General features: G+C 42.1%; 1 protein-coding gene across 4 annotated transcripts in view; it reads right to left on the bottom strand.

Annotated features, from left to right (window-relative positions):
• Positions 1-1,378: 1,378 nt before the first annotated feature.
• agap3 (ArfGAP with GTPase domain, ankyrin repeat and PH domain 3) overlaps positions 1,379-26,787 on the bottom strand; it is a 133,775-nt gene continuing 108,366 nt past the window's right edge. For all 4 annotated transcript variants that reach the window (XM_058069016.1, XM_058069017.1, XM_058069015.1 and 1 more), the window contains 6 exons: positions 25,573-25,728; positions 16,116-16,270; positions 15,679-15,769; positions 14,298-14,520; positions 4,642-4,897; positions 1,379-3,781 (listed from right to left, as the gene is read on the bottom strand). In XM_058069016.1, the coding sequence (XP_057924999.1) occupies positions 3,551-3,781; positions 4,642-4,897; positions 14,298-14,520; positions 15,679-15,769; positions 16,116-16,270; positions 25,573-25,728 (1,112 nt within the window). In that variant the 3' untranslated portion in view covers positions 1,379-3,550. The remainder of the gene's footprint in view (positions 3,782-4,641; positions 4,898-14,297; positions 14,521-15,678; positions 15,770-16,115; positions 16,271-25,572; positions 25,729-26,787) is intronic.

The raw sequence follows: 26,787 nt of genomic DNA, 5'->3' as shown, positions 1-26,787 counted from the left end.
CGATTGTATTTTTTTAAAATGTCATTTAATAGCAATATATAAGTTTATTGGTGTTGTACACGTGATATATGGTTGTGTATGTATATATTTTACACAATTTTTAGCAATTTGCAGTATTAGATTTTTTGTGTTACTTTTGCTAATTGATTTGTGTGTGGGCTGGGTCCCCATTTTTTTTTCATTTTTCAACAGTAATTGCTCAAAATAAAATGTCTTACATTCTTAATGTAATTATTTTCACTATGTCGTAGACAAATTTATTTTCACAAATAAAATGTTAAATAAAAAGGAATGGATTGTGAGGTCAAAATAAGTTTTTTGGGTTTAGCTTTGATTGTCTGTTGTGATGGTAGGCAATGACAATTAAGTCATTCATTTTTGTCAACAGTGCATGGAAACGAGAGCCAATTTAAGAAAAAGTGGGGGGGCTGGGTGGCACCACTGCATGGGTCTGTCCAGGGAGTCATTTAATCCACAACCGCCACTGGAGTTACAGTTAAACAATTTTAATCACATCTGCAGTCAATTTCAGCTACAAGTTAAACGGGTTCCAAATCACAGTGCTACTACTCTTTCAGTGATGTTAATTGTGTTGGTTAATGTAGATGTGTACTACATTACCCAGAAGTCCTAGCACTCCAGTGGAATCCAGAATTACACATGCTTCCTAGTAAACAGAACAGCAAACATAACATTAATTAAGTATTTGGATTTTAGTTATGATGGTTCAGCAGAGCAGTGAGTGTGTATTTGTGTACTACTTACCACAAAGTATTGCAGACCGCCTCTGCGATACTTTGCCACGCTCTCTCTGTTTTATGACTGTAGTGGCATTGCCTCTTTTTTTCCCATTTATTTATATATATTTTTTTGCTCTTTTACATCCTTTTAAGTCTCCATGAGGTTTTCTGCTTCTGTCGGGGGAAAGTACACCAATGGTGTATCAGTGTCAATCAGTGTGATTGATAGCGGGGTCTATTTAAGGAAGTGCACTGATCTGGGATTGGTTTCACCTGCTATGATTAATCCATGTCTGTTCATCCTTGCTTGGGTTTTGTGCAACCAATTAAACCAAGATGCTTTTGGTTAGGGTTGGTGTCATTTACCCGGGATGTCTGAATATCACTGTCATGCAAAGGGCCCCTGGGACACTGAATTTATACTGCTTAAAGTTACACAGGAAAGATAATGATGTAGTATAAAAATTGTGTTACAGGTATATGGTTTTGTTTGAAAAATCCTAAATTCCTGTATGCCTGTTTTCATTTTTAATCAAGAAACACATATGGACAAACATAAAAAAGTGACACCAGTTGACAGGGTTGAATAGTGGATGGAGGGAGCGTAGCAGCGGCTGAATGAGGGGAAGGCGACATGGTTATATTGAATGTTTATTATTAATGGGTCAACACTCAGCCAAGCACACAACAAGTTACTCTTTAGCTTTTTGCTTCAACGTCATAAAGAAATAGGAAAACAAACAAGAAAATGAACCCAAATAAAAATATTTACATACTGCATTATAAATATGTCAAATGTACATCATTATACACAAGTAGCAAAGATGGTCGTGTCGGGACCAAAACACTGGCGAGTACCATTCCAACCAAAATGGAGAAACAAACAAAAGAAACATATAAAAAAATATGGCTTGTGGTTCAAGAGGCTTTCTGAGCCAAAAGCAGTTAATTCCATCTAATATGTACAAGACTTCATGTTGAGGCTGAAGGGGGACGACTACTCGCATGAATGTTGGCATCTACACTACTTAGAATAAACAACTCAAGTCCCAAATAATAAGGCCAGTATTACAGTACAATGTTACAGTACGTGGAACAATGCAATCTGGTGGAGTCAGTGGCGGCTCTGATAGATACTGAGGGACATGTTCACACAAGAGTCTCTTCAGCTCTGTATGGAAGACGGGTAGGATCAGAATGATCATGTTTAATTTCGAAGAAGTGCCTTGTCCAGATTGTTACGCTTGTTCAACTGTGGCTCTGTTCACTGCTAAAAATATTTGTCCCATTCTTAAGCACCAGTTTGCCGGCGTTTTTTTATTTTTATAATCTCACATTTAACATGTCACCCAGTGGCGTACTTTTATCTTTGGAAACAGCCATGTTAACACTAGTCTGATGAAAAGCACGTATCTCCAAATTTTGTCAAGATTTATGTGAAAGACCACACAAAATAAACTGATTTGAATTTTTAAAAATCAGATTTTTTTTATGTGGGCGTTCACATTATCAGAAAAATCTGACTTGTTTTTCATAATGAACGTATAAATCTGACTACAATGTTTCGGTTTGTACAATGAAAAAAGATTTATCTGGAAACCGATTTTAGAATTTTCAACTCCAAAATTGTGAGAATAAAAATGAATCAAATAAAAAGAAAAAAAAATCTAAACTGAAAAAAAATATATCAAAATTTATATTTTGGATGAAAAAAACATTCTTGAAAAAAAGTACAGTGAAATTTACATTTCAGGGAAAAAGAATCTGACAAATTTGAATACTTTTCCAAGACAGAAATGGGATACTTGCTTTTCATGAAACAGCTTTGTTTTGGAGGAAAACGTCTAATTACATCTAACTGTTTTTGTACAAAATCCTATTGAATTCTTGTGTTAACGTCTTCCATTCTTAGAGATGAAATCCAAATAATAGTTGATTTTGATTGATTGGCAAAAAAGAAAAGAATACTGTTAAACAGAGTTAAACATGCTAGCATGGTAACTCCATGAAAACATGGTAAAAGGCAAGTGAATGCAGAGGAAAATGCACTAATGGTCACAGTGGACACTGTTGCTTCCTTCTTCAATTCATCATATTTCATACACAACATTGCTTGGTTTGTGCTTGAACGTCTCGTTCAAGTCACTCGAACACATCTTTTTGCTTTGTAGGCTGACAGGAAAGGTGGTTCGGACGTAAAGACGAGGTCACGTTATGTTTTTAATGAGGCTAAAAATACACAGCTGATGAGCTTACTACTTTTTACAGCGGCCTGTACATGTGAAATGCGGTGGGTCACACACTGTCATTACACCGAGCACAAAGTAGCATCGGCTCACGTCTTGCGACAAAGACGCCATAATGACACAAAACCTACAGGTTCAATCAACGGCGTGAATGAATCATGATTGAAGAGGCTACTCCGTCGTTGGAAAACACGGTGGCCTCTTCATTCCTTCAGTCAGTCACGAACACGTTATGTAGAGGATGGCCATCATCTACGCCCCCCAATCACCTCCTTTATGTGCTATTAAATGTCTCCATTATTTGCTTTCTTTTGACTGCTGTGTGAATAGCAGAAGAAGCGCTGCAGTGGAAGTATTTCACTGTTATTTTTCTTGATTCACGCCAAGCTTTCGTTTCGATGGCACACTACTACGATGGCGATGACAGGAAACAATGGGTAGTGGAACAAACAAATTGACATTTAAAGCTCCAAGACCAAAACAAAGTCCAAAGAGTCCATCACCGGTCCATCGTACACAGTGTCTATCAGACGAGACAAAGGGCGGATTCTGGCGTCTGCGTCTCTACATGATGCTGATGCTGCGGTTGAGCTCACACTGGGCGTTGTTGTTGATGTTGGGGTTGGCGTTGCGGTTGCTGATATTGCCCGCTGCGGGCGTCGACGTCAGGCTGCCCGCGTCGTTGGGGCAGCCGTGTTGGAGCAAGATGTCGGCACACTCCTGGCTGCCGGCTCGCCTGGCATAGGACAGCGGCGTCTGGCCGCGGGCATCCCGGCTCTTTACATCCACGCCGTACTGTTTGGAGGAAAGGACGGATATGTAACTGCAGATTAATTTCACGAGAAATGATTAATAACATATCAAGCTTTATAACCTATTAAGCTATGTTAAGGGCAGCATGGCGGTCTAGTGGTTAGCGTGCAGACCTCACAGCTAGGAGGACCAGGGTTCGATTCCACCCTCCGCCATCTCTGTGTGGAGTTTGCATGTTCTCCCCGTGCATGCGTGGGTTTTCTCCGGGTACTCCGGTTTCCTCCCACATTCCAAAAACATGCTAGGTTAATTGGCGACTCCAAATTGTCCATAGGTATGAATGTGAGTGTGAATGGTTGTTTGTCTATATGTGGCCTGTGATTGGCTGGCAACGAGTCCAGGGTGTACCCCGCCTCTCGCCCGAAGACCCCCGCGACCCTCGTGAGGAAAAAGCGAGAGAAAATGAATGAATGAAAGACCTATTAGAATACAACTTACTACACTGTGCTAACAGCCCGACTATAAATGAGCAGCATTGAAGCTTGTCAAGATTCACGACATGAAGTCGCTCTACACTTCTCTGCCCTTCTACTGCAGCAGGACTGGTCACTTGATGGAGCGTCTGTCATCACCATGGTTACCGCGCCGACCGCAGAGGCTGCATGTAAAATGTAGAAATACCTGGAGAAATGTAGCGTCTGTGTAGGCTATGGCGTTATTTGATCAGTAAAATACCTTCACTACTGACAAGATATCTTATGTGGAAAACGGTCATGTTACCATCAGTCTACCGTGAAATGTAGTTCAAACTGTAACGCCAATTTTTGGTCAGAATGTTTTTTTAATGAGGTTTAGGTGTCGACCAACAATGAAAAAATGTCAAGTCCAACAAGCTCACTCACCCAGATGAGCAGCTGCGTGATGACCACGTTGGCCATAGCGCACGACAGGTGCAGCGCTGTGCGGCCATCGCCATCGCCATAGGTCTCGTTGACCTCTTCCTTGGTGCCGTGGGCCAGCAGGACCACCACCAGCCTCAGGTCATCTTCCACCACCGCCCGCAGGAGCTGCTGGCCCAGGGGCACGTCGGACTGGGGCAGGCCTACCAGGAAGAGCTTCTGTTCATATTTGGCTCTGATCCAGCGCTCCTTCTCCTCCCTGGGGTGGAGACACAATGACGGGCGACAACAATGTCAGGCTAAGATCACGTAAGAGAACACTTTCATGTAATTACGTTAGCTCATGGAGAAACAATGTACTGCCATAACATAACTAGCAATGCAAGGTTGTAGACTCCCTCAATGTATCCCAATGGGCATCCACAAAATGCACAAATTTACAACTTATTTTACCCCACCAAATTTTAACAGGATACCATTAAATCCAATCCATGTTCTCCACACATACAAAAATAGTATCAAAAAGCACGCTGCATTGAAGGCATCAGTTGTAAGGATGTAGGCAGTAGAGTGCAGTAGAGGCAAGAGGGTTTCCTGTGTTCTACAGTTTATCCAATAGGAGACTGAGGGCCGCAGAAGTAAAGTAGAGACTGTGCAGTATAACTATGCAGTGTCCAATGTCAGCAAATGTTAGTGTGTGTGTTTAGATTTTTTATTTCTAGCCTTTTTGTGAAAACAGTACCTAATGCAAAAGATTGGGTCCAGTGCAGTACAAAAGATGCAAATACAGTAGGTCACATGTGTCAATCTGCTGCCATGGACGGAGACACTGCAGGTTTTCTGTCCAACCAGTTTCTCCAGCAGGTGATTTAATTGATGACCTCTTTCCCTCAACCTGAAGGAGATGTTGATCATTAAAATCACCCGCTTAAGTGACCAGCTGGAAAGAAAACCTGCAGTTTGACACCCCTGATATATACACTAATGTGGAGAAATCAACATCCAAGCTCCATAAAAATACTATAAAGACGGTATTGACAATGTGATCTAAGTAATAACTAAGCAGTGTAGTGGTCTCATTATAGTGAGTTCACCCAATTAGCCTGGCTCTCTCTTTTGCAACGCCCTTTCCAGTTTTCAAGACAACCATGTCTTTTATTAGTTTCATTTATTTATTGGAGTTAGTCTTTTTATTACTGTATTTTATACATATGTTGTACAGTGTGAGTGATTTATGTGTTAATTCAGGTATAAGTTCTGACTAACACTGAAACTCGACTTTTATTGCAATTGTAGAAAAGTAACCGGCACATACACTAAGGACCTCCTTGTATCGGGGACTCATGAAGTGGTTTTAGTTGGAGCAAAGAGGAAGTGCTCTAAAGACAATTTAGCCTCACGAGGGACCTACTAAGTGACGTGAAGTGACATTTTGCAGAGCAAAGCCGCCAGTTCAACAACCACATTGGAATGGAGAGATCACAGAGCAATAATATTCCACTATTAGGAGTGAGGCCATCTTTGTAAAGGTTACAACGCTCAACGTCTGCTGTGGATAATGCGTGAAAGAAGGAAGAAGTGAGAGGGGAGGCATTTAATTTTTTTTTTTTTATCAGTACTGTCGCCTGTCAGTCTGAAACTGTGCATCCCCTCCCACAAAAGAAGCAGCGTGTCTCGCTGTCTCCCTTGAGGCGACTCGGGCCTCCAGTCCAATCGATGGCACTGAATAGTCGCCAAGAGAGGAACGGGGCTTCCGTCCTCTATCGCCATCTATTGCTCTCCCATCTTGACCCCCATTCTGTGGCCACATACAAAGCGTCCAAAGATAAAAAATCAATATCAATACGTGAATGACTGAGCATGCCCGTTGTGCCGCTGACCCCATGACCCCGTAAGCGGCATGCGATAAGAGGGGACCGTTGTTTGGATTTGTGGATGAGTGACATGAGCGGAGGAGGTTTGTATGGGCAAGTTCAAGGTGCCGCCAAGTCGGCGGTGACAAGACTCTCGGGGGAATCACCGGCTACGACGTGGAGATGACATTCACTTTCTATTTCACTCCTGCTCAGAACATTTAGTCACTGCGTTCAAAGATACAAGACGCTACACTATCTATACTGCATCACACTTAGAATATTTTGATGCCTTCATGGAGCTACGTTAGCTAACTAACGTTGTCTACCTACAGCCATGGCCAAAAACATTGGCATTTTTGGCATGCCGATATTTTTGGAATACTACATATAACTCGTCTTTCAATATTTTATGACAAATAATTTGCCATAGTTAACCACAAAACAGCAATCATTTGTTATTTTTTTTTAAACGGCGTTATTGTGAGGGAGCAAAATTCAAACCGCAATATAGCAATGGACCACTGTAAATCATATACTGTCATATATACAGTCATAGACAGTAATTGGTGTTTCCTCAAAATTGTTATTTTAATTTGATAATACTGTCACATTTATAGTTATTTTACCCTAGCCATAAAAATAGTTTTATAGCAAAGATTTAATAAAATCAATAACCCTGCCTGTACAAATGGCACTGAGTGGAGGTAGGTATTTTGGGAAGTACTTTTCTTGTACCCAAGAAGATATACTACTTGTAATAAATATGGCGCTATAAAACTTCTTCCTTCTCTTTCGGCTTTTCCCCTATCAATCTCCTCCATCCAAGCCTGTCTTCTGCATCTGTCTCTCTCACACCAACTACCCTCATGTCCCCCTTCACTACATCATAAACCTCCTTTTTGGTCTTCCTCTACACCTCCTACCTGGCAGCATCCTTCTACCAATATATTCACTATCTCTCCTCTGGACATGTCCCAACCATCTCAGTCTGGCCTCTTTGACTTTATCTCCAAGGCCTCGAACATGTAATGTCCCTCTGATGTACTCCTTCCTGATCCTATCCATCCTGGTCACTCCCAATGAGAACCTCAGCATCCTCATCTCTGCTACCTCCAGTTCTGCTTCCTGTCTTTTCCTCAGTGGCACTGTCTCTAGACCAAACAACATGGCTGGTCTCACCACAGTTTTGTATACCTTTCCTTTCATTTTAGCTGAAACTCTTCTATCACACATCACACCTGACACTTTTCTCCACCCGTTCCATCCTGCCTGCACACGCGTCTTCTCACCCTTCTCACAATCTCCATTGTTCTGAACTGTTGACCCCAAGTACTTGAAATTCTGAACCTTCCGTATGTCTTCTCCCTGTTACTTCACTCTTCCACTTGGGTCCCTCTCATTCTCATTCTATAAAACATGTTTTAATTATTGTGTTAAAAATGAATTAAATTCATTAATAACTCTTTGGTTGTCCTGAGAATTTTAAAAAGTAAAGTAAAAGTAAAAAAGTGCAAAGTGGACTTACAGGGTTTAAATCCTCACTGTCAAAGTTTGTCGGAATAATTAGGAAAGCCAGCGGTTCTATCGATGGTAAGCACTTAAGGTTAAGGCTGTAAGGTGTCAAGGCTAAGCATTTGGAAGGACTGGAAGTGGAAGAAGCCTCACAGATTGATGAAGTACAAAAACAAAACAGCAAGCTCATAAAGCAGCACCGCAGTGTTTATAAGCATATGGTTTCATTTTTGTTTTGGCCCAAAGGGGAAATGCGTAGGAGAATGCAGTTCTCCTCACTAAAGCATTAGAAGATCCTTTCTTTGGGATGAAGCCATTGTGCGTCCAACAATACGGCCCTAATGGCAGGCAATTGCAGAGTTTTATGGTGTAAGACCATCAATCCCTCCTCAGTCACAATGTGAAAACAAGACTGTTAGCAAATCAATTGGTCTTAGAACAAGTGGAGCGCTTTGAACAGGAAGGGGTCGTCCTGCCCTCCTCTCTTATTTCCGGTGAGAGACAGAGAGAGAGAGAGATTGTCTTTCTTTGCCAACAAATTAAGTCGAAGATGATTTACAACCTTTGGGATTAGGCTCAAATGTAAATCAGCGGGATGCAAAGTTTCAGGCGAGGGCCGTGAATGACAATCTGTGGAGTGAATTGGAAGAAGCTAAATGAGGCAGAAAGTTAGAAACAAAAAGACAGCCATTAAAAAGGACGTCAAGATCTCTCGGAAAGGAGCCCCGAGGACACTTTTGTTGCAAAAAAAGTGGGAGAGGACGAGCTCAACTCCCAGAAAAAGCTGAAAGCGCTTAAGAGGTAGGATGTGAAAGGAAGTGAAATGGTAATCCCGCTTCTGTCTTTTGTTTGGAATAGAAGACCAATCCAAACAGCGGTTGGCTTTAGACAGTCGGGGGGGAGACAGACCTTTGAAAAAGACACTTCCTCACGGCAGGAGGCAGAAAAATCAAATCAGCAGATTTAGCATGTCAAAGTGGCAGCACAGGACAGGCTGGGAGGAGACGGGGGGAGTGAATTTTCTCAGCATGGGGGCACATTTAGGAAATTGGACTTGGTGGTTTACTTTTATACGCCAGCCTTGAAGCGCATACTTCTTCCCGTTTTGGCTGTTGCTGAGGGAACACAGGGGAGCTGCGAGTTCTCAATAAAAATGCCGATGTGTGTTAACACCACCTCCTGGTAATTGCTGTTTAAGTCAACCAAACTGGGGTAAACACCACAAAACTAATACCTGCCTGGATCTAAAGTGGAAATGGGATTCCTCCTAAGCTACCGGTGTCCCCTTTCATTTGTGTGTGCAGAGCCCACCAAGAGAAAGGCCTCTTTTATAATTCTATTAAGAGCTCGCTGCCTTCAGCTCTCTGTTGAGCAATGGATCCTGACCCTGACTTAATTAAGTGGCAAATGGCGGAATGATTCTCCTCCAGCCAGCCCACGGAGTCAAGAACACATGACTGCATTCAAATAAAGAGGAACAAACAAGGATAATTAGTCAAGCTTGAAAAGACAAAAAAGGGCAAACGGGAATTTATAGGAAGAGAAACTGAGACAGTGGGGGTGGAGCCAAGGGGGGAGGAGGGGAAAAAAAGGTGCATTGGGCCACAGGAAGAGGATGTCCATCCCACCATCTTTCTAAACAATCAAAGCTTCCCTGGCTCCTCCTCTATTCCTGTGTACACATCAAATAGACGCAAGGAAGAAGAGAACTGTTGAGAGGGGCGGGGGCGGTGTGGTGGTGTCGCAATGACTGACTGAGCAGCCTGAACAGAGTTCACAGTTGGGGTGGGCTTGACTTGTAAGGAGTCCATTCCCATGCAGCCAAGCAGCTTCAGCCAGACAGTGAAGAGGGACGGCGGCAGAAAGGCACATGGAGAGTCGGGGGGCCAAGAGGGAGCGACAGGAAGAAAAGAAAATGCACCAATGAAATCTGGGCCCCAAACTATCAAAGGTTGCTAAGGGCCAGACATCCAGTAAAGACACCAGCCAATGTGCTAAATGAGGCCGACAGTGTCCTTTCTGTCCAACAGTACAGTCTGCTTCCATTTGTATGGGACGCCTCTTACAGTATATCTTCTCAAGAGCCAAGTATACTATTCACAGTGAACTTGGATATACTGTATAACTTCAATAGCAATACATATTTATTACAGCATATAAGTTACTGTCTAAATTGCTGGCAAGTAGCAAGAGTTGCATTATGGTCTGAGGAGCACTAGTGGGAGCTGCGGTTCATTGAAACAAAACATGAATCCCCTCGCTTGGGATACATGATAACGATAACTAAGGAGGTAAGCAAGGTGGAGGAGCGCAATAGGTTTAACAGCCACCAACTCCACCAGTGTTGCCAGTGTAGGCTAGACACAATTATCTTAGTAATAACTAATAAGTGTTGCCAGCTATTTAGATAATAACGGGTGTATGTTGACTAAAGCGATACTGCTATACAAGATTATCTCTATAGTAGTGTTCCTTGAGAAGACATGGTATATAGTATAAAAAAAATGGCTGCTGAAATGCAAAGGGTGAGAGATCGCATATATCTCCACCCTAAGAGGTTTTCACAGGTGAAGCAGTTGCGTTCCTGCTTTAGAGTGAACAGATTTATCTGTATGTGCCGCAAATTCAAACGGTTGTTGTGTTTGGAGCTCGGCAAAGGCAGGAGCATCTGGGAGCCTCGGGCAGGCAGACGGATGAGTTGAATATATTGTGACATTAATGAGCTTGTCACACTCTTCCGTGATGGAGTGGCTGTGTTTTTGCGCGAGCAAGACTAACACCCTTAAATGCTCATGCTGTTAACCCCCAATGAACCCTGGATTTGAAAAACTGGAGAGGGGGTCGGACTCTCTCTCACATCCTTAAGGTCAAAAACATAAAAATGTACCACTGCTACCTGGCTCGGAAGCCCAGTAGCATGTGGGTAATTAGTGTGGTTCTCTCACACAGGGCTAATTACTGACCTGTGGCTTGGATTTAGACAGCGACTCATTCATTCATCTTAATTAATGACTCTTTGAAAAGTGCTGCTGAGACTTCTAACTCATGTTAATGGTTCCATTTACTTTGAACATGCATACAAGTTACATTGGAATACATCGCATAGTACAATTCATAGTTCCACATGTCCAAAAGGAGGAAACAATGTACTCACAACGCAATGAAGAGTGCGTGACAATTTATTTATTTATTTATTTAATTAGCTCTTGTGTGCTTTCTTCAGAACAAAATACAAAATAGTAGTCTCTGCAAATAATACTAGCTTTAGGTCTTTTGTGACTTTACAGACGTCATCTACATATATGTTGAACAGTTTTGGTCCCAGTATTGGCCCCTGAGATATGCCGCATGATATATTTAAGCTTGCAGATGTATGTTCTACTAGCTTACCATTTTGCTTCCTGTTTGCTAAGCAGCTTTTTTACCAAATTCAAAACTGGAACGCAGAAGACAAATTCTTTCAAAACTGATAGAGGTGACGGTGAAGGGGTTAACAAAGCCGTGAGGGCGGGGCCCAAGTTTGGAGAGGTTAGCGGTGTGATTCATTTTTATTACCACACGACCCCTGCAGGCGGCAGGAGTGGCAAATTATTTCTGAAACAAAGTGGAGGGCTCTCATCAGAACTATTACCTGCCCATGGCCCCAGGGGAGCACGGAGCCCACAGAGGGTGACAGTGAGAGGACCGCGTCAAGTGAGGGATAGCCATCCACAGTCTCTCCGCCCTCCAGGACATCTCCCCCCGCCCAAACCGCCCCCCAAATGAGAACTGCTATCTGTGTTTCTCTGTGTAGACTTTGCTCTCACAGTATCAGTGAAGTCGTGGCTGTTGTTTTCTCACACAAACTCGCCAAGCAATTAGAGGTGAAGTGCAAAACATGACGACTAGCAGGTGCTAATTAAAAGAACAACTCCCTTCTGTCAATATTGCTGACTTCACAGAAGAGAGAGACACCCATCAGATGATTGGTCCTGGCAAAAATGCAGGACATCGGTCAAGTCACAAGGGTAAAAGTAAGTGATTTTGGGAAAACCTGAATGACAAACCACCGCGACCCAAATGAGGATAAGCGGCATAGAAAATGGATGGATGGGTGTTGGCCCTCCTCTTTGGAGCGCTGCTGCTTGTAAAGGTGTAAAACGTTAACTAATAAGTCATGTTAGTATTTCTCAGTGGAGCTGAGCAGGTACACACAGTACTCATCTGCTCAGCACGAGACACACACTGCATTCTTGTGCAGTGCATGGCACATTTTCTTCCACTGACACACGCTGTAACTAGTACTTAAGTAAGTTACATACAAAATTACAGTTTTAATTAATTTATGGCCGCTTGCTCATCTTCATGAATCTACTTCTGGATACCCTGCAGGTAGAATGGCCAATAGTTTTATCCAAATAAACATGCATCCCATAACGATAGTGCCGGTAATCAGTCTGATATACACCAGTAATTCCTGTCTTTCTATGACTGGAGTTCTCTCCATCCTGAAGATCATAAGCTAAAGCCGTATTGTGCATGAATGCATTTATGTTAAATCGTCAAAATACAAAAAAAAAAAAAAAAAAAAAGTGGTTGCGGGGTAAAAACTAGTCTTGCAGAAGACATTCAATCAGACAGTGAGTTGATATTCAAGTAGTTACTGAGTCGTTTAGATGAGGTGTCACTAATGTTTAGTGCGGAGTTGGGAGCCACGTGTGTGGTGGGGTTGGGTGCAATCACAAAGCTGCTGCGTGTCACCAGTGTGACACAATTAAGAATCATCGCAACGATGCCACACAGGTGAGGATTTATGGCGTGGAAAAAGGGAAAGAATCCCATTAAGTTGCTTATAATTCATCATTCATGATAAAGCAACACAATATGAGAATAATGTTGACACCACCAGCCTACATTATCACTCTGCTTCGCACTAACCAGTGGCCATGTGTGATACTTTACAGGCGCTGCTCTTTGTCTGAAGATTACTTATGCCACAAATGAGATTTATTGTTTGACAGAGAAAAATAATGGAGATGCTGCTCCGGGATAAGATCGTTTTTTTTTCTTTTTCTTAAGACAATGAAGGAGCTTCCTTCCCGAGGCGACACAAGGAGGACTGACAGTGGTAGCGAGAGGAATCAACATCAATAATCTTTCATTGAGCACTTTAGAGCAGAAAGCATTCAATAAATAACTGTAGGCCATCATTCAGTGCAGAAGTGGCTGCAGAAGGAATTCCAGAAAGTGTTGTGTTGCATTCAAACTATGTTTCTCAATCAGAAAGCATGTTTTATCCCAAAATACAGACCCATATGCTCAATAAGCTCCATGAATTAAAAACAACAAATACGCAAATAGGCAATATTTATCCCAAACCGTAACGTCTTTAAAATTTAATATTTATCTTTAGTGTATCTTTTGTGAAAGATGGACAAGAACATTTACAGAAAATATAAATATATGATATAGACTATGATTTATAAACCAATACATTCAATCTATACGTTGTACCTATCCATCCTAAGCAACGATCCAAACTAATATTTTGCATTATTTACATCATTATACTATTGGAATGTATGCAGTAATGTAGGACTTCGTAATTACTGCATCAGGGTAAAGACATGTTTTTTTTTTGTTTTTTTTTTACACATCTGTCCATGTAAAGTATTGATGTTAACTAAATATTTTTGAGACACAAAAAGTAAACTAAACTTGTCAGTTTTCTTCAATTCCAAACGCCAGCAGCACCTTCAGACAGTCTCGGCTGTGACAGACAGAGCGATGACCCGGTCCCCGGTGATGGATATGTGACAGGGCCTGTTTGGGGCCCCAGGGCCTGGCTCTCGGGGTTAGGGTTTAACCATAATGGTGAGCTTAATTACCTGCACAGCCACACAAGCAGGCCATTAGTCAGCCTGGAACGCCAGGCCTCACCTGTCACCGCGAGACAAACAATCCTCCTAGCGGATCTCCAGAAGGAGAAGAGGAACGTGGAGTTACTTTACTGCCGGTTGGTGTGGAGGAGGGTTACATTATCTGATCTCTTCCATGATTAACGCTTACATGTGAAGTGGGGAACTTAATGGACTTGGAGCTAGTCAACACATTTAGCAGGAAAGTGCTAAATGATGTCACAGTGGAGTTTAGCATGAATTATAGCGGGTCTGTGAATGATGGGAAAATATTATACATATAAATAATAAAATGATAAGATAATACTGGAGGTGGTTGTCATCTTAAGCCGACCCTTATAATAATACAATTATACAATCATTGTTACATTAATGATATTAACAAAAACCTCACCTGGCGCTATCGCTGCCTGGCCTACTGTAGCCTTCCAGGGCGCCCTCCCAAATGCTGTTGGCCATGGAGTTCCCAATGGCCGTCATCACCATGCTGAGCTCCACAGGCCAGTCATCCAGGTCCAAAGAGCGCACACGAGACAGGTGGGTGCCCAGGTTCCTGTGGATGCCCGAGCACTCGATGCACATCAGGGCGCCTAGATTCAGACTGGCCCAGTCTGGATCTGTGCAATGGAGGATAAAGATCATCATGAATATTGACATTCTTGAAAATCAGATTGGAAGAACATTTTACAACTGTGGAATCTCAAGAGTTCTGGAAAAAAGTTGCGTACAACTACATATTCTGAACTGGTGTCACGTGAGAAGTCAGCAGAACACACCTGAGGTCAGCTTAGCAAGCACACTGCCGCTCTTTTGCTTTTTCTTTGGCTTTTTAGTGACACATTCTCAAAAAAAAAACAGGTCCCACATGGGGTGTGATGAGAGAAAACTCCAGCATCACCACATGTCAAGGTTAATGTACAGTATGTAAGTGTGTTTTACCCTTTATATTACTTCACTTCATTACTCTGCTCTATTACTTCAAATTCTTTCCAAGACCGAGGCCCAATGCCATTGTGGAATAGATTAGGTTTGTGTATATCAGGGGTGCCCAAACCTTCTTTTTAACATCAACTTTCGTCTCAAATAATCTAATATATATAAGTTTTCCCCAATCTGTTTATCTCATAATGTTAAGGCTTTTAATATTTCAACTCCATGCTAATAAAATAAATGACATTTTTCCACACAATATTATGAGTTTATTCTCCTAAAATCTTTTTCTCGTTAGAATGCCACTTTTTTCTCAACATGTTTACTTTATTTTTGCAAAATTACATTAATAATAATTTTCCCAACTATTTCTCCTTTCTTCTTGTAAATGTTCTTCTTGTAAGTATGACTTTACTTGCATAACACTATAACTTTTCCCTCAAACCTGATTTTCCCCCAATATATTTTCTTGCGTTTTGTTTCTCTCAATATTTTTTTTTAAATACTTCAACAAGATACTGCTAAAATTACATTATTTTCGTATATTTTCTTTTTTCTCTTAATATTTAGACTTTATTCCTGTAAAATTACTGCAAATGTCTTCCTTTTTTACGGTCGTTTTTTTTGTAGTTTTCTTGTTATATTGTTTTCATTTTTAAAATGTGCCATGCGCCAATAAAACACAGGCAGGGGCTTGAGTTGGCCTCTGGGCCGCACTTTAGACACCCTGGGTGTATATTACTGATGTTTTGGAATGCCACATCATGCTGAAAAGCTGGTTCCAAATCACAGATTTTTTTGTGTGTCCAGTGCGAGGAACATATAAGTTGAGAATGTGTACTCACTTGCTGCATCACAGTCCACACAGAAGCTGTTTCCCCTCACGTTGCGTATAGACTGAATGGCCATGGCATCACTTTGGCTGCCTAATCGAGACTGTGGTGAATGAGGGAGAGAATGAGTCATAGAGAACTAATCAGCGGGGAGAGAGGGCAAACAGTTATAAATGCACCCCAATCACAGAGAGTGGTGTTGGGGGTGGGGGGGGGACTGTGTATGAAAATGAGGCGGAGTCTGTTCAGCAGGCTGACACAAGCCGGGTTTTATCTGTGATGCCTGTCACTTCCAATAAGACATTCCCCCTTCACACTACACTGCAGTGCACCTGTCTGACAGCCTTCCGTGTGTGACAGCTTGGATGGGGGCGCGGGGGGTTGGAGGTGTAGGTAGAGGGCGCAATGTAGTTTTGAAAGACAGTGTCAAATGAACGCAGGCCGCATACCTTGTTTTTGATGCTCTCACAAGATTGCAGACTAGCAAAGATTTGACTCTCAATGGCCTGCACCCATAGCTCACGCTCCTCGTAGGTGGATGCTTCGAAGTTCCACGTCTGTCCAGTCAAAGAGACGATGATGAACTCAAAGGAATCCTCTTGTTCTGAAAAAAAAAAAAAAAAAAACACCACATGTTTATATGAATTCATTCATTCACGCCATAGTACAGTTTCATGCTTTTTTTTGTTTTTTTCTGCTCATCCCAAAATGTGTCTACTCTCTTCCCAAAGGACCTAAAAGGCATACAGTAGCAAAAAAATTGCTTAGCAGGTTAGGAAAATATCCAAAAACTGTTTGTCTCGTTAAAAGATCCCTCCACCACAAAAATAATATTTTCTGGAGCTCTTTCACTGTATCTTTCTCATATGTGGATATAAAAATATTTCTTTATTTTTCTCCAGCCAATGCACGCCTCTTGAAGTCTCCTCGTGCCTCACACTTTGAAAACACTGCTCAATAAAAACAAATAGGGAGGGGAAGATATATATGTATTAAACATCCCCCCCTTTACATCTAAAGGAGGTGAATATAAATGTCACCTGTCTCCGCCAAACAAGAGATAGTGACGGCACATATGTTGGAACACATGCTGTGCTGTAGCGTCTGTTGCTCATGGTGCCATCCATTAGCAGGGTACTGTATATTGTGTAACGCACACTTCAGCTCGTAGCCAAATGATTTGTAATTACCTAATTATGTCTTTGCAAAAGCGTGGTTTCATTTACATAAAGCATGAAGGGGCAAATGGAGGAAATGAGGCGCCAGGTTGTTGGAAATTGATTCCAAAGAGGCTCTTACAAGTTTAGTCCTCGCTCAAACATGTTCTCCAATCTATTCACATGAAATTAACTCTGTATGACTTGTTAATTGACAGCAATCGCTACAGTTTATAATCAATGCTTCTTCCTTGGCACAGTGATGACGCTGTTAAATGACACATCTGTGACAGATGTTACTAATGTAGCACCCATACCCCCCACCCCCGTGCACAAGTGTATCTTCGGGAGCAAAGCAATAATCCAATTAGCTCGACACCGACTTCAATTATCTGATTCAGTTTGTGCAATCGACTACAGGAATCAATAACAAAGGCTCCAAAAGCCTCTTTATTTAGACTGACGAGAGCGGAGGTCTTTATGTGGGTGGGGCATCGCAGAGCACAGGTGGGGGGTTGCAATAAAAAAATATGGTCATAAAGTGTCTAAAATTTAGAGGATACATTAAAAAAAACGAAAAAAAAACAAAAAACAGAACAGATCCATTCTATTTTCATTATTGCCATCCATGTACATAAATGTATTTGCATGAAATTAACTCTGTATGACTTGCTAATTGCGCAACAGTTTATAATCCATTCCTCCATCAAAGAAATTGCTTTTAAATTCAAACAAATGTGATGTGGACCTGCTCAAGCTTCTACTATGATTTGCCCTGACTCCAGTTTTAATGGTGTTTTTTATCCTTTAAAGAAAAAAAAATGAACAAAGCTAATTACTCTGTTGGCTGCCCAGGCAATAAATTGGAGGCATTAAAAGATTTTCATTATGGAGATTAAAAAAGCAGAGGATGGCTGACTTCCTAAACTGATGAGTAGAGAAGGGAAAACAAATGTAATTCCCTTGCGCACATGAATGCACTACTGTAACTGTAACACTACACACACTAAAGAACCTTACATCTTGTCACCTAATGCAGCGCTGCTATTATTTCCTAACAGTGCGGCAATTGCACTCCAAAGCAATTTTGATGCATGTAAGTGTTTTTTTTTTCTTTCTCCTAGTCACAGTAAATCTTTGCATGAACAATGTGCCCAAAGGTATCACCAGGACCTGCAATGAGAAGCCTGTAAAGAGGCCATTAGAGCTTCTGTTATTACTCTGTGGTTGCAGGTGGCATGCGGCTAGCGGAGGAAAAATCACCTCGTCACATGATGGTGAACATTAACCTGCTGACCATGTTTATCCGCAAGCTCCCCATCAACAAGTTCTTGATTAGAAATAAATTAACACGCCTAGAAAGCCAGCAGAGGAGCTATCGGTGAGGAATGCACTAAATATGATTTTCCTTAATTAAAACAACATAATAAAAAGGGAATTATGAGGGTGCGTAATGGCTGCACCGCGACAATGAGGAAGAAGACAAACATGGCCCACCATTTACATGGATCATAAATCTGGTCGGCGACGTCTCATTTACAGAAGTTGTTAAACATATAAGGAAGGGAGGGGGCTTTTAATCGTAGCTGGCATATGCATATCATCATGAAAAATAAACTAGCACCCCCTGGTGTAAGTGTTCTACGCCTGAACTGCTGCATACAAAAGGATGAAAATGCAGCCCCCCTATTGTGTTATTTTTCGGACAAATACACACTGGCGCTTTTATTAAGCACTATATGTTGCATGGACTTGAAATTTCTCACACAGCTCAATGTGCTCTACAAAAGACCCACTGTAACTAAGGGTATCCTGATTCAATAGTGATACCGGATATTGGTCCGATATCAGCAATAGCAGCGATAAAAGCAGCTCATTTCAGACTTCACTCCAGCACTTCTAGTGTCGGATCTAACATGCTAACTGATCACAATAACAGTGCTAAGAAAGTATTAAGAAGCCGGACCGATATCGGCTGTGCGGCCAAAGTGCGTGGAAGTATTTATCGCACATTGCAGGAACCGCCATGCACAAGTCCTCTGTGGTGGCGCAGAACCAGGGAAGTTCAACACGACCAACCCCATTGTTCATCTAAAGCAGCACATAAAAAATAGCATGAGAATCCATCCAAGTATGTAGGATTTGTGCTGATATCGGATCGGATTGATATCGGTTACGGTCTGGAATATGAGTATAAAAGTTAGGCTGAATCACCGTCAAATTGACTACACACATTTAAAAGACTGACAGGCACATTTGCGTAAAATGTGAGCAACATGGCCGCTGTCAAGCAATACAACATCATGCAGAAGCATTTTCAAGCTTCAGCAACTAATTAACCATAAGTCATTTAACATTTGTCTAATGACTATACAGATTTGAGGATATCTGTATTACATGTATTACATTACACAGAGCACGTCGTGTGGTTTGACATTTATATTATTTTGAACTTTGTATTGTATTTATATCTATAAAATATACATATCTATATCAAATGTTTTGATTATCAATAAGAATTTGAAGAAGCAATCTCATTATGGTCATTCTATAACTTGGCTATACTATCTACGTGCATGATAAAGTAATCGTGCAGTGCCCTGGCTCCCGTATTTCAGTCGTTTACCAAACTTGAACATGGCTCACACTATCCAAACACAGGGCTCAGGCTTGCTACAATTGTCCTCGTGTGAGTACGCCCTACGTGTAGCATAATCAGTGGACGAGGAGCAAAAATAATAGAATAACAAGCCCTAGCGCCTCCTTTGTCATGCTGAAAGAAATGAGGACAGGGACAGCACCTGTGGACCAGATTAGCACCTCAGGGCTCTGATGCGAGCCCAGCTGAGTTCTTGTTGTTGTACGTGAGCCTCTTAAATGTCCTCTGGAGACTGCTGTGACAAAACCTTACAAAGGACTTAGCGCACAGTGTTTAGCCTTGAGGACGACCTCTTTCTCTTAAAAAAAAAAAAATCCATTTGTGTGAATACTTGGCGGAGACAACACTCAAAGGGGGCAAAAAGGTGAGCTATTGTTTGCGGATATTGCATCGCGTTGTGTCGCATGCCGCAACGCATCAGGCAGTCACTTAAAGAAGTGCTCGCCATTCCCGTGAATTAATGAGCAGTTGGGAAGAACAGGCCAAGACGGCGCCATCTGTAAATGTCACCGGCACCGCTTGCTCATTTTACACATCATTAAAGCCAATATTCCTAACCTGTATCAGAGCAATCAGGAGCAGGCCATTACTGCGACAGGGGCCCCCAGGGGGAACCGCGACCCAACTCGAAAGGGAGAGAAAGGAGAGCACTTGCTATCTATCTGACACACACCTCTGCACATGTGCACGCCACCACCCAATACGATAAACAAACACATGAAATCAGCGCCGGTACCGTTAGTAGCCAGAGCGTTTAACAACAGAGCCCGATGAGACCGGGTAGGGGGGGTGGGGGCAATTAAACGTGGGCCGCCCCAAATGAGAATCTTGTTATTTCCTTCTCGCCGTCCGTCGGATGGTGCTCAGGAAGCTAAGTCATTACAAGAGCGCGGGCTCCAGGGACAGCTTTGGGAAATGAGAGTGAGTCGGGGAGCGACAAAACAAAGTATTGAGATAAACACCCGCCATTAGCGCAGGCAGTTAAAGCTCCATCTCCTAATCCTCAGCTGGACTCCAGAGGATATTAACCCTTGCTGTACAAAGGTGCAGGACATTAGCACACTTGATGAAGTCACTCTCTCGCTGCAGGAACTTAACTCTAGTTGGCATGAGTGAAGCTGCAGTGGAGACAACTTTGAGACTTGTTGCAGCAACTTAGTGTTCCAAACTTAGTAACAAGAGGGCACGCTGGACTTTTGTACAGATATCGCCTACTCCTTAACAATTCAACATTTAAACAGTAGACATTAGCTTACAAAGACAACTGAGAACAACAGAACACAAATGCCCCCCAAATGAAAATCATATTCTGCAGAAAACAGTAATCGAGCAGCAGTGAGAAAGTTTGGAATAAGTGAGAGACTTGTTAGGGAATGGCGTAAAGCGGAGTCTACTCTTACTGTGATGAAGAAAACAAAACAGTTAATGTACTTAAAACTGTTTGTTATGTTACATAAACACTGGACACCTTTTCTGTTCATGTTTATATCTTACACCTATTCAGCCTGTTCTCTATTCTTTTGTTAATGTTAAAACTTGCCTTCCGAGATGACGTAATATCTGTTTTGGTCAAGTAGTTTGTAAAATAAATTACGCAAAAAATGCAACTTATACTCCAGCGACAGAGTGTTTGCTCCTGCTTGCTTCTGTCGCTTATTGCTTTTTTTCCAACTTTTGAATTATTCTACTTTGTCCCTACAGCTTGGAGATGATTTAATTTATTTTCCTTTAAGTGAACCAATACTTATTATTATTATTTATTTATTTAATTTTTTTCAACATATCTGACAAGCCAGCAAGCACAAGTCTCTCAACATGCCCCAAACAAAGTATTGTGAAGGCTGTCGGATATATCGGCAAAACATGTAAGCTACAAGCAAGGATTTATGCCTTGAAAACTGAAAAAGGACATCATAAAACGCTTCCAGTGAAATCTATTTACCTCTAAAGAAAAGGGTACTACATACAACCTTAACGATACTGTGTCTTTTCCAAGACTCTGTAAATACCAACACCTTACTGACTTTCTTCTCTATAAATGTGTGTGATACTTTCCAATCAGGCTTTAGGCCCTACCACAGCATAGAGACAGCTCTGATCAAGGTGACAGATGATATCCGTCTGAACACGGATGCAGGCAAAGTCTCACTTTTATTTGTGCTATACCTGAGCGCTGCCTTTGACACAGTTGACCATGTGATCTTATTACAGAGGTTGGAAAACTTTCTTGAGGGCAGAAAGTACTTGGTTGGAATTGGTAACTGTGTCTCAGACCAAATGGCTATGACCTGTGGTGTTGCCCAAGGGTCAGTCTGTTCTGTTCAATGACACTCAGAACTGCGTGGACCAGAACCAGGACTAAACACGGTGAGGCTGCGTTTCAGCTTTTTGCTGCCTAAATCTGGTAGTCTTCTAGAAGATGTGAGACAATCCTCAACTTCAGCAACTTCAGTAACATCACTTTTTGTCTGTGAAACACTTCAATTACTTTTTGTACGATTGGTGCCTTGCCAATTAACAGCCAGCGGTTATAGCAGCCCTTCCAGTGCAAGCTCTCCGCACCATGACATAACAATCCGAGCACAATGACAGGGAACTACAAGCTTAAACAAACATGTCTGCATGGTGGTGTTGCTTTTTCTTCTTCATGTGGCTGGCGGGAGTCCAGTGGCAACCAGCTTTGAGGAGCATTACCGTTTGCCCTTTGTTACGAACGTGATACGGCAACTGGATCTGCCCGATCTCGTGGCTGAAGCTGCTGTTATCCAATTTTCAAAATATAGCGGATTGGCAGCCGATCCCGATCCTGAAGATCGGATCGGGACATCCCTCGTATTTAGCATAGTACTTTGATAGTTTACTGGTTAGGTTACATGTTTTCTTGTTTTATGGAAAGAGGTAGATCACTTTGACTTGTAACCTGTACGCTGAAAGAGTGTCAGTCAGGACTTTTTTCTTCAGCTATTCAGAGATGGACCTGCTGGTCTGTTTTGGATCATTGTCCTGCTGTGGTGCCCAGGTTAGTTTCGGCTTGAGGTCACAAACTGATGACTGGACATTCTGCTTCAGGATTTTTTGGTAGACAGCAGAATTCAGGGTTACATTTATCTTCCGGGTATAAGTCTTCCAGGTCCTGAGGCAGCAAAACAGCCCCAGACCATCACACTACCACCACCATGTTCTACTGTCTGATGTTACTGTTACTGAAATGATCGTTACCTTTACGCTAGGTGTAATGGGACACACATTACAGTTTAACTTTGGTCTCATCAGACCACAGAGTATTTTCCCAAAATGCGTCTTGGGGATCATCAAGATGTTGGCAAAATTGAGATAACCCTTAATGACCTTTTTGTTCAGTTGTGTTATTCACTAATAATGAAATTTGTTTGATGATCTGAATTGATGAGAAACATTTAAGTGTGTCATGCAAAAAAAATTATAGTAGGAGGAAGATCTTTGGGATTTGGTCATTTTAAAAGTAACTCAAAAAAGATGTCACCAACGAGCAAGCTTCCTTATGGCCGTGGCTGTCGGCGCAATAAACTCTCTGCCCTCCTCCAAGCTCTGCTTCTGTGTTTACAGTTAATACAGTAATAGTGTTGTATTATAAAGAAATGGTAGAAACCTCAACGGAGGAATTGCAGCCAAGTCCGGCACAGTGCAAAAAAATGATCTTCTTGTCCATAATATTCTTTATGCCAAGTCCCCCTTCTTCCCTCCAATCTAAACCAATAAGCATTTGCCACACTTTCTTTCAAGTAGAGACACATTAATGATGCTCACTGACATCGTGCATTAATCAGAGGAGTCCCCCCCCCCCCCACCTTCGTCCTCGAACACAACTCTTTATCGGCCAGCGATTTTGAAGTGGGTTTATGGCGAGCACCGATCGTTGGGCGGGGGAGGTGGGGACAGCTGCTGCGAAACACATTACAGTGGCTGTCACTTGTCCCGCCATGCGTCCTGCATCATTCTTTAAGCACGTGAGAAGTTCATTAAATCGCACGCCACTGACAGAGCAAAAGATATTAGGTAGCGTGTCCATTGTGCGGATGTGCCAGTGCAAATGGAGCGCTATAGGAGGAGGTTACTTATCAAAAATGCATTGAAATTGATTTGAAATAAACAAAGGACGCTTCAGATGGACTTGAGATAAAAAAATTTAACATAATAGAGTGCTGAAATTTATAGGTCAATTTTATGATAGTATTGGTTATCATCTATGATGTACATGGTTTTACTATCGAGTATGAGTGATAATTAACAGCAGAAGATATTTCAGGCTTAGCGTGCTAACCCGCATTGTAGCCGCAAATGTCTGGCTAACATTGCTAAATGTTATGTATTGTTGTTATGCAAGATGCACCAATATATGTTCAATAAAATAAGTTAAAAAATTTTCAATTTTCATCTTCTGACCTGCTTCATTCCCATCATCTTCACGAAAAAAAAAAAAGAACTTCACCTTCCAGATTGTTAATGTTGACCTCAGCACATACTTTGAATATAAAAGCATTTGACTACTTAGTGGTGATAATCACTCTGGCCTATGTGGTCAACAAACGCCCATTCAAACCTTAAAGAGCAGCTGTCAGAGGCCAGAATTCTTTAAAAAAAAATGATTATAAATGCTAAGCGTCATTTATGAGGCGTCAATGCCATTGTTGTTTCCCAGTGTATCAATCTTGTTGATTGATCGCGCCGCTCCGCTGACATCAGTTTTATGGCCTCCGAGATGCGTCTCCTCAGTGTTTCCACAATGGCGTCCAATTAGAGGGCTCCATTCATCATTTGTGCAGCAGGATCATTATTAATTGGCTGAAGAGCTGACTGCCACTCCCCTGCTGAGATGGGGCTGCGGCTTCTGCATCAGGCCATTTAGACCGTGGTAACAACTTTGGATGGACCACTGCACGCCATCATGTGTTTTATGGGCAGGCAGAATACTAACAAACTGTGACACACAGTCAAGGGAGGCAGGTGAGGCAGAGCCTCAATTGTCATGATGAAAGAAAAGAATCCTGAATAATCTCATAAAATAAATAATCTTTATATTAATCAGTTCAACTGAACTACATTATAAATGTATTTTCTCTAAGATTCCAATTATTTGTAACATTTGTTCGAGTAAAAATGACTGAATTTGCACATTTCCAAATCTAGTAGAGGGAAGAAATCTAAGGTTGAGGCCACTGTGAGTGCCGATTCTCGACACAGTCCGCTAGTCTGCTTGTCACTGAAACTCCAGCATTTTTGGTTCTTTTTACCTCATTGAAATACACAAACAGCAGTAAAAAAGTAAGAACCCAAATGTTTTTCAGTGAATAAAATATTTAAAAAATGTGAGGATTTTTTGGAACAGTTTTTGAACCAAAATTAATTATTGTCTTTTTGGTGGGAGCGTGAGGTCAATAGGCGGATTGGCGCAGCATCTGAGCAGGAAGGCAAAGCTCTCAATTTACCGGTCGATCTATGTTCCCACCCTCACCTATGGTCATGAGCTTTGGGTCGTGACCAAAACAACGAGATTGCGGATACAAGCGGCTAAAATTAGTTTCCTCCGTGGGGTAGCTGGACTCACCCTTAAAGATAGGGTAAGGACCTCGGTCATCCGGGAGGGGCTCAGACTAGAGCCGTTTCTCCAGACAAGGTGGCTCTGGCATCTAGTCCGGATCCCTCCCGGACACCTCCCTGGTGAGGTGTTCCGGGCATGCCCAGCCGGGAGAAGGCCCCGGGGCAGACCTAGGACACGCTGGAGGTATTATGTCTCACGTCTGGCCTGGGAACACCTTGGTGTCCTCCAGGAGGAGGTGGCCAGAGACCGAGAAGTCTGGGCTTCCCTACTGAGACAGCTGCCTCCGTACCCGGATAAGCGGAGGAGAATAGAATGGAATGGAATGTCTTTTTTGGTTATTCTAATAAGTTGTAATAACATCCAACTGTAAAGGAGCCAAGGACCTCACCACAGGTCACTGCTAACAACTATGCTACTTTATAATCAAACACAGATGACAAGACCCCAGCTGTGTATTGTCATTTTTGGACTCCATTTAGTTAAATGTTACAGCAATCAGAGATGCAGCCTACCTTCGTTGCCCGTGGATAAACCATCCGGCTTGGTGATGCCCGTACTCTTTTTCCGTCTATGTTTCTTGCGGTTGGCGTGCGGTGAAGGAGGTGGCTCAAGCTTAGGACTGGTGGCACTGCCCGCACTGCAACTGGTCAGGTCGCTCATTCCATTGGCTGGGTGGAAAAAAAAAAAACATAGGTAAGAAGTTGTTTTTCACTTTAGCTTTGGCATTAACAATGCTGCGACAAAGACAGTAATAATTCGGTGTACAGTCTGCATCAATTTCAGTTTGTCAAATCACATTGTACACCAATGCCCCTTTTACATTGCAGTCAGCTCAGATTTCAATTTCAATAGTAAATGTTCTCCCCGTGCATGCGTGGGTTTTCTCTGGGTACTCCGGTTTCCTCCCACATTCCAAAAACATACTATTTTAATTGGTGACTCCAAATTGTCCATAGGTATGAATGTGAGTGTGAATGGTTGTTTGTCTATATGTGCGCTGTGATTGGCTGGCCACCAGTCCAGGGTGTACCCCGCCTCTCGCCCAAAGACAGGTGGGATAGGCTCCAGCACCCCCCACGACCCTCGTGAGGATAAGCGGTAGAAAATGAATGAATGAATGAGTGTATCCACAAATGAGGAATCTGCACAGGTATTGAGAGACTGGTTTCCGTCACCCCATATGGGCTCGAAAGACTGGCTTAGACCTACAACCCGATGTATTTACGTATCAGCCACAATTAGCTCATTCAAGAGCAAAAGTAGTGAGAATGGAGTGAGGGCAAATATTAAAATGTATGTTAATTTTTGTCATTTACTGGGTGTATTCTGAAATACTGATCCAATGAGAACATGCACTAGTTCAAGTCATCGTTTTGCGGCTTGGTACACGGGCTTGGACCTACAACTGACCTGCAGAAATAGTACCTGTGTTTGGCAATGGAAAAGCATCGATAGCATGTTGAGCTGTGGGATATGGCTCATTACTGTACTTCATAGTCGCTGTGTATACCAAAAACATTCAGGTTAAAGCTGCACAAATCAAATGTCGAGGATGCCAAGCCATTGTAGCCCTAGAGGTACAATCATGTACTTTCTACCACAGCTTCAGTCATCGGTTGCCATGGAAACAGCTCCGAACTGGCAACAGTCAATAAAGCTCAGACAACATATTAAGTCACTTGCCTTCGTCTTTCACAAATTGCAAACTATTTGCATACTTTTGACTG

The sequence above is a fragment of the Doryrhamphus excisus genome, chromosome 3 (assembly GCF_030265055.1).
Source record: "Doryrhamphus excisus isolate RoL2022-K1 chromosome 3, RoL_Dexc_1.0, whole genome shotgun sequence".
Lineage (NCBI taxonomy): Eukaryota > Metazoa > Chordata > Actinopteri > Syngnathiformes > Syngnathidae > Doryrhamphus > Doryrhamphus excisus.
This window is presented reverse-complemented; position numbering and strand designations above follow the sequence as displayed.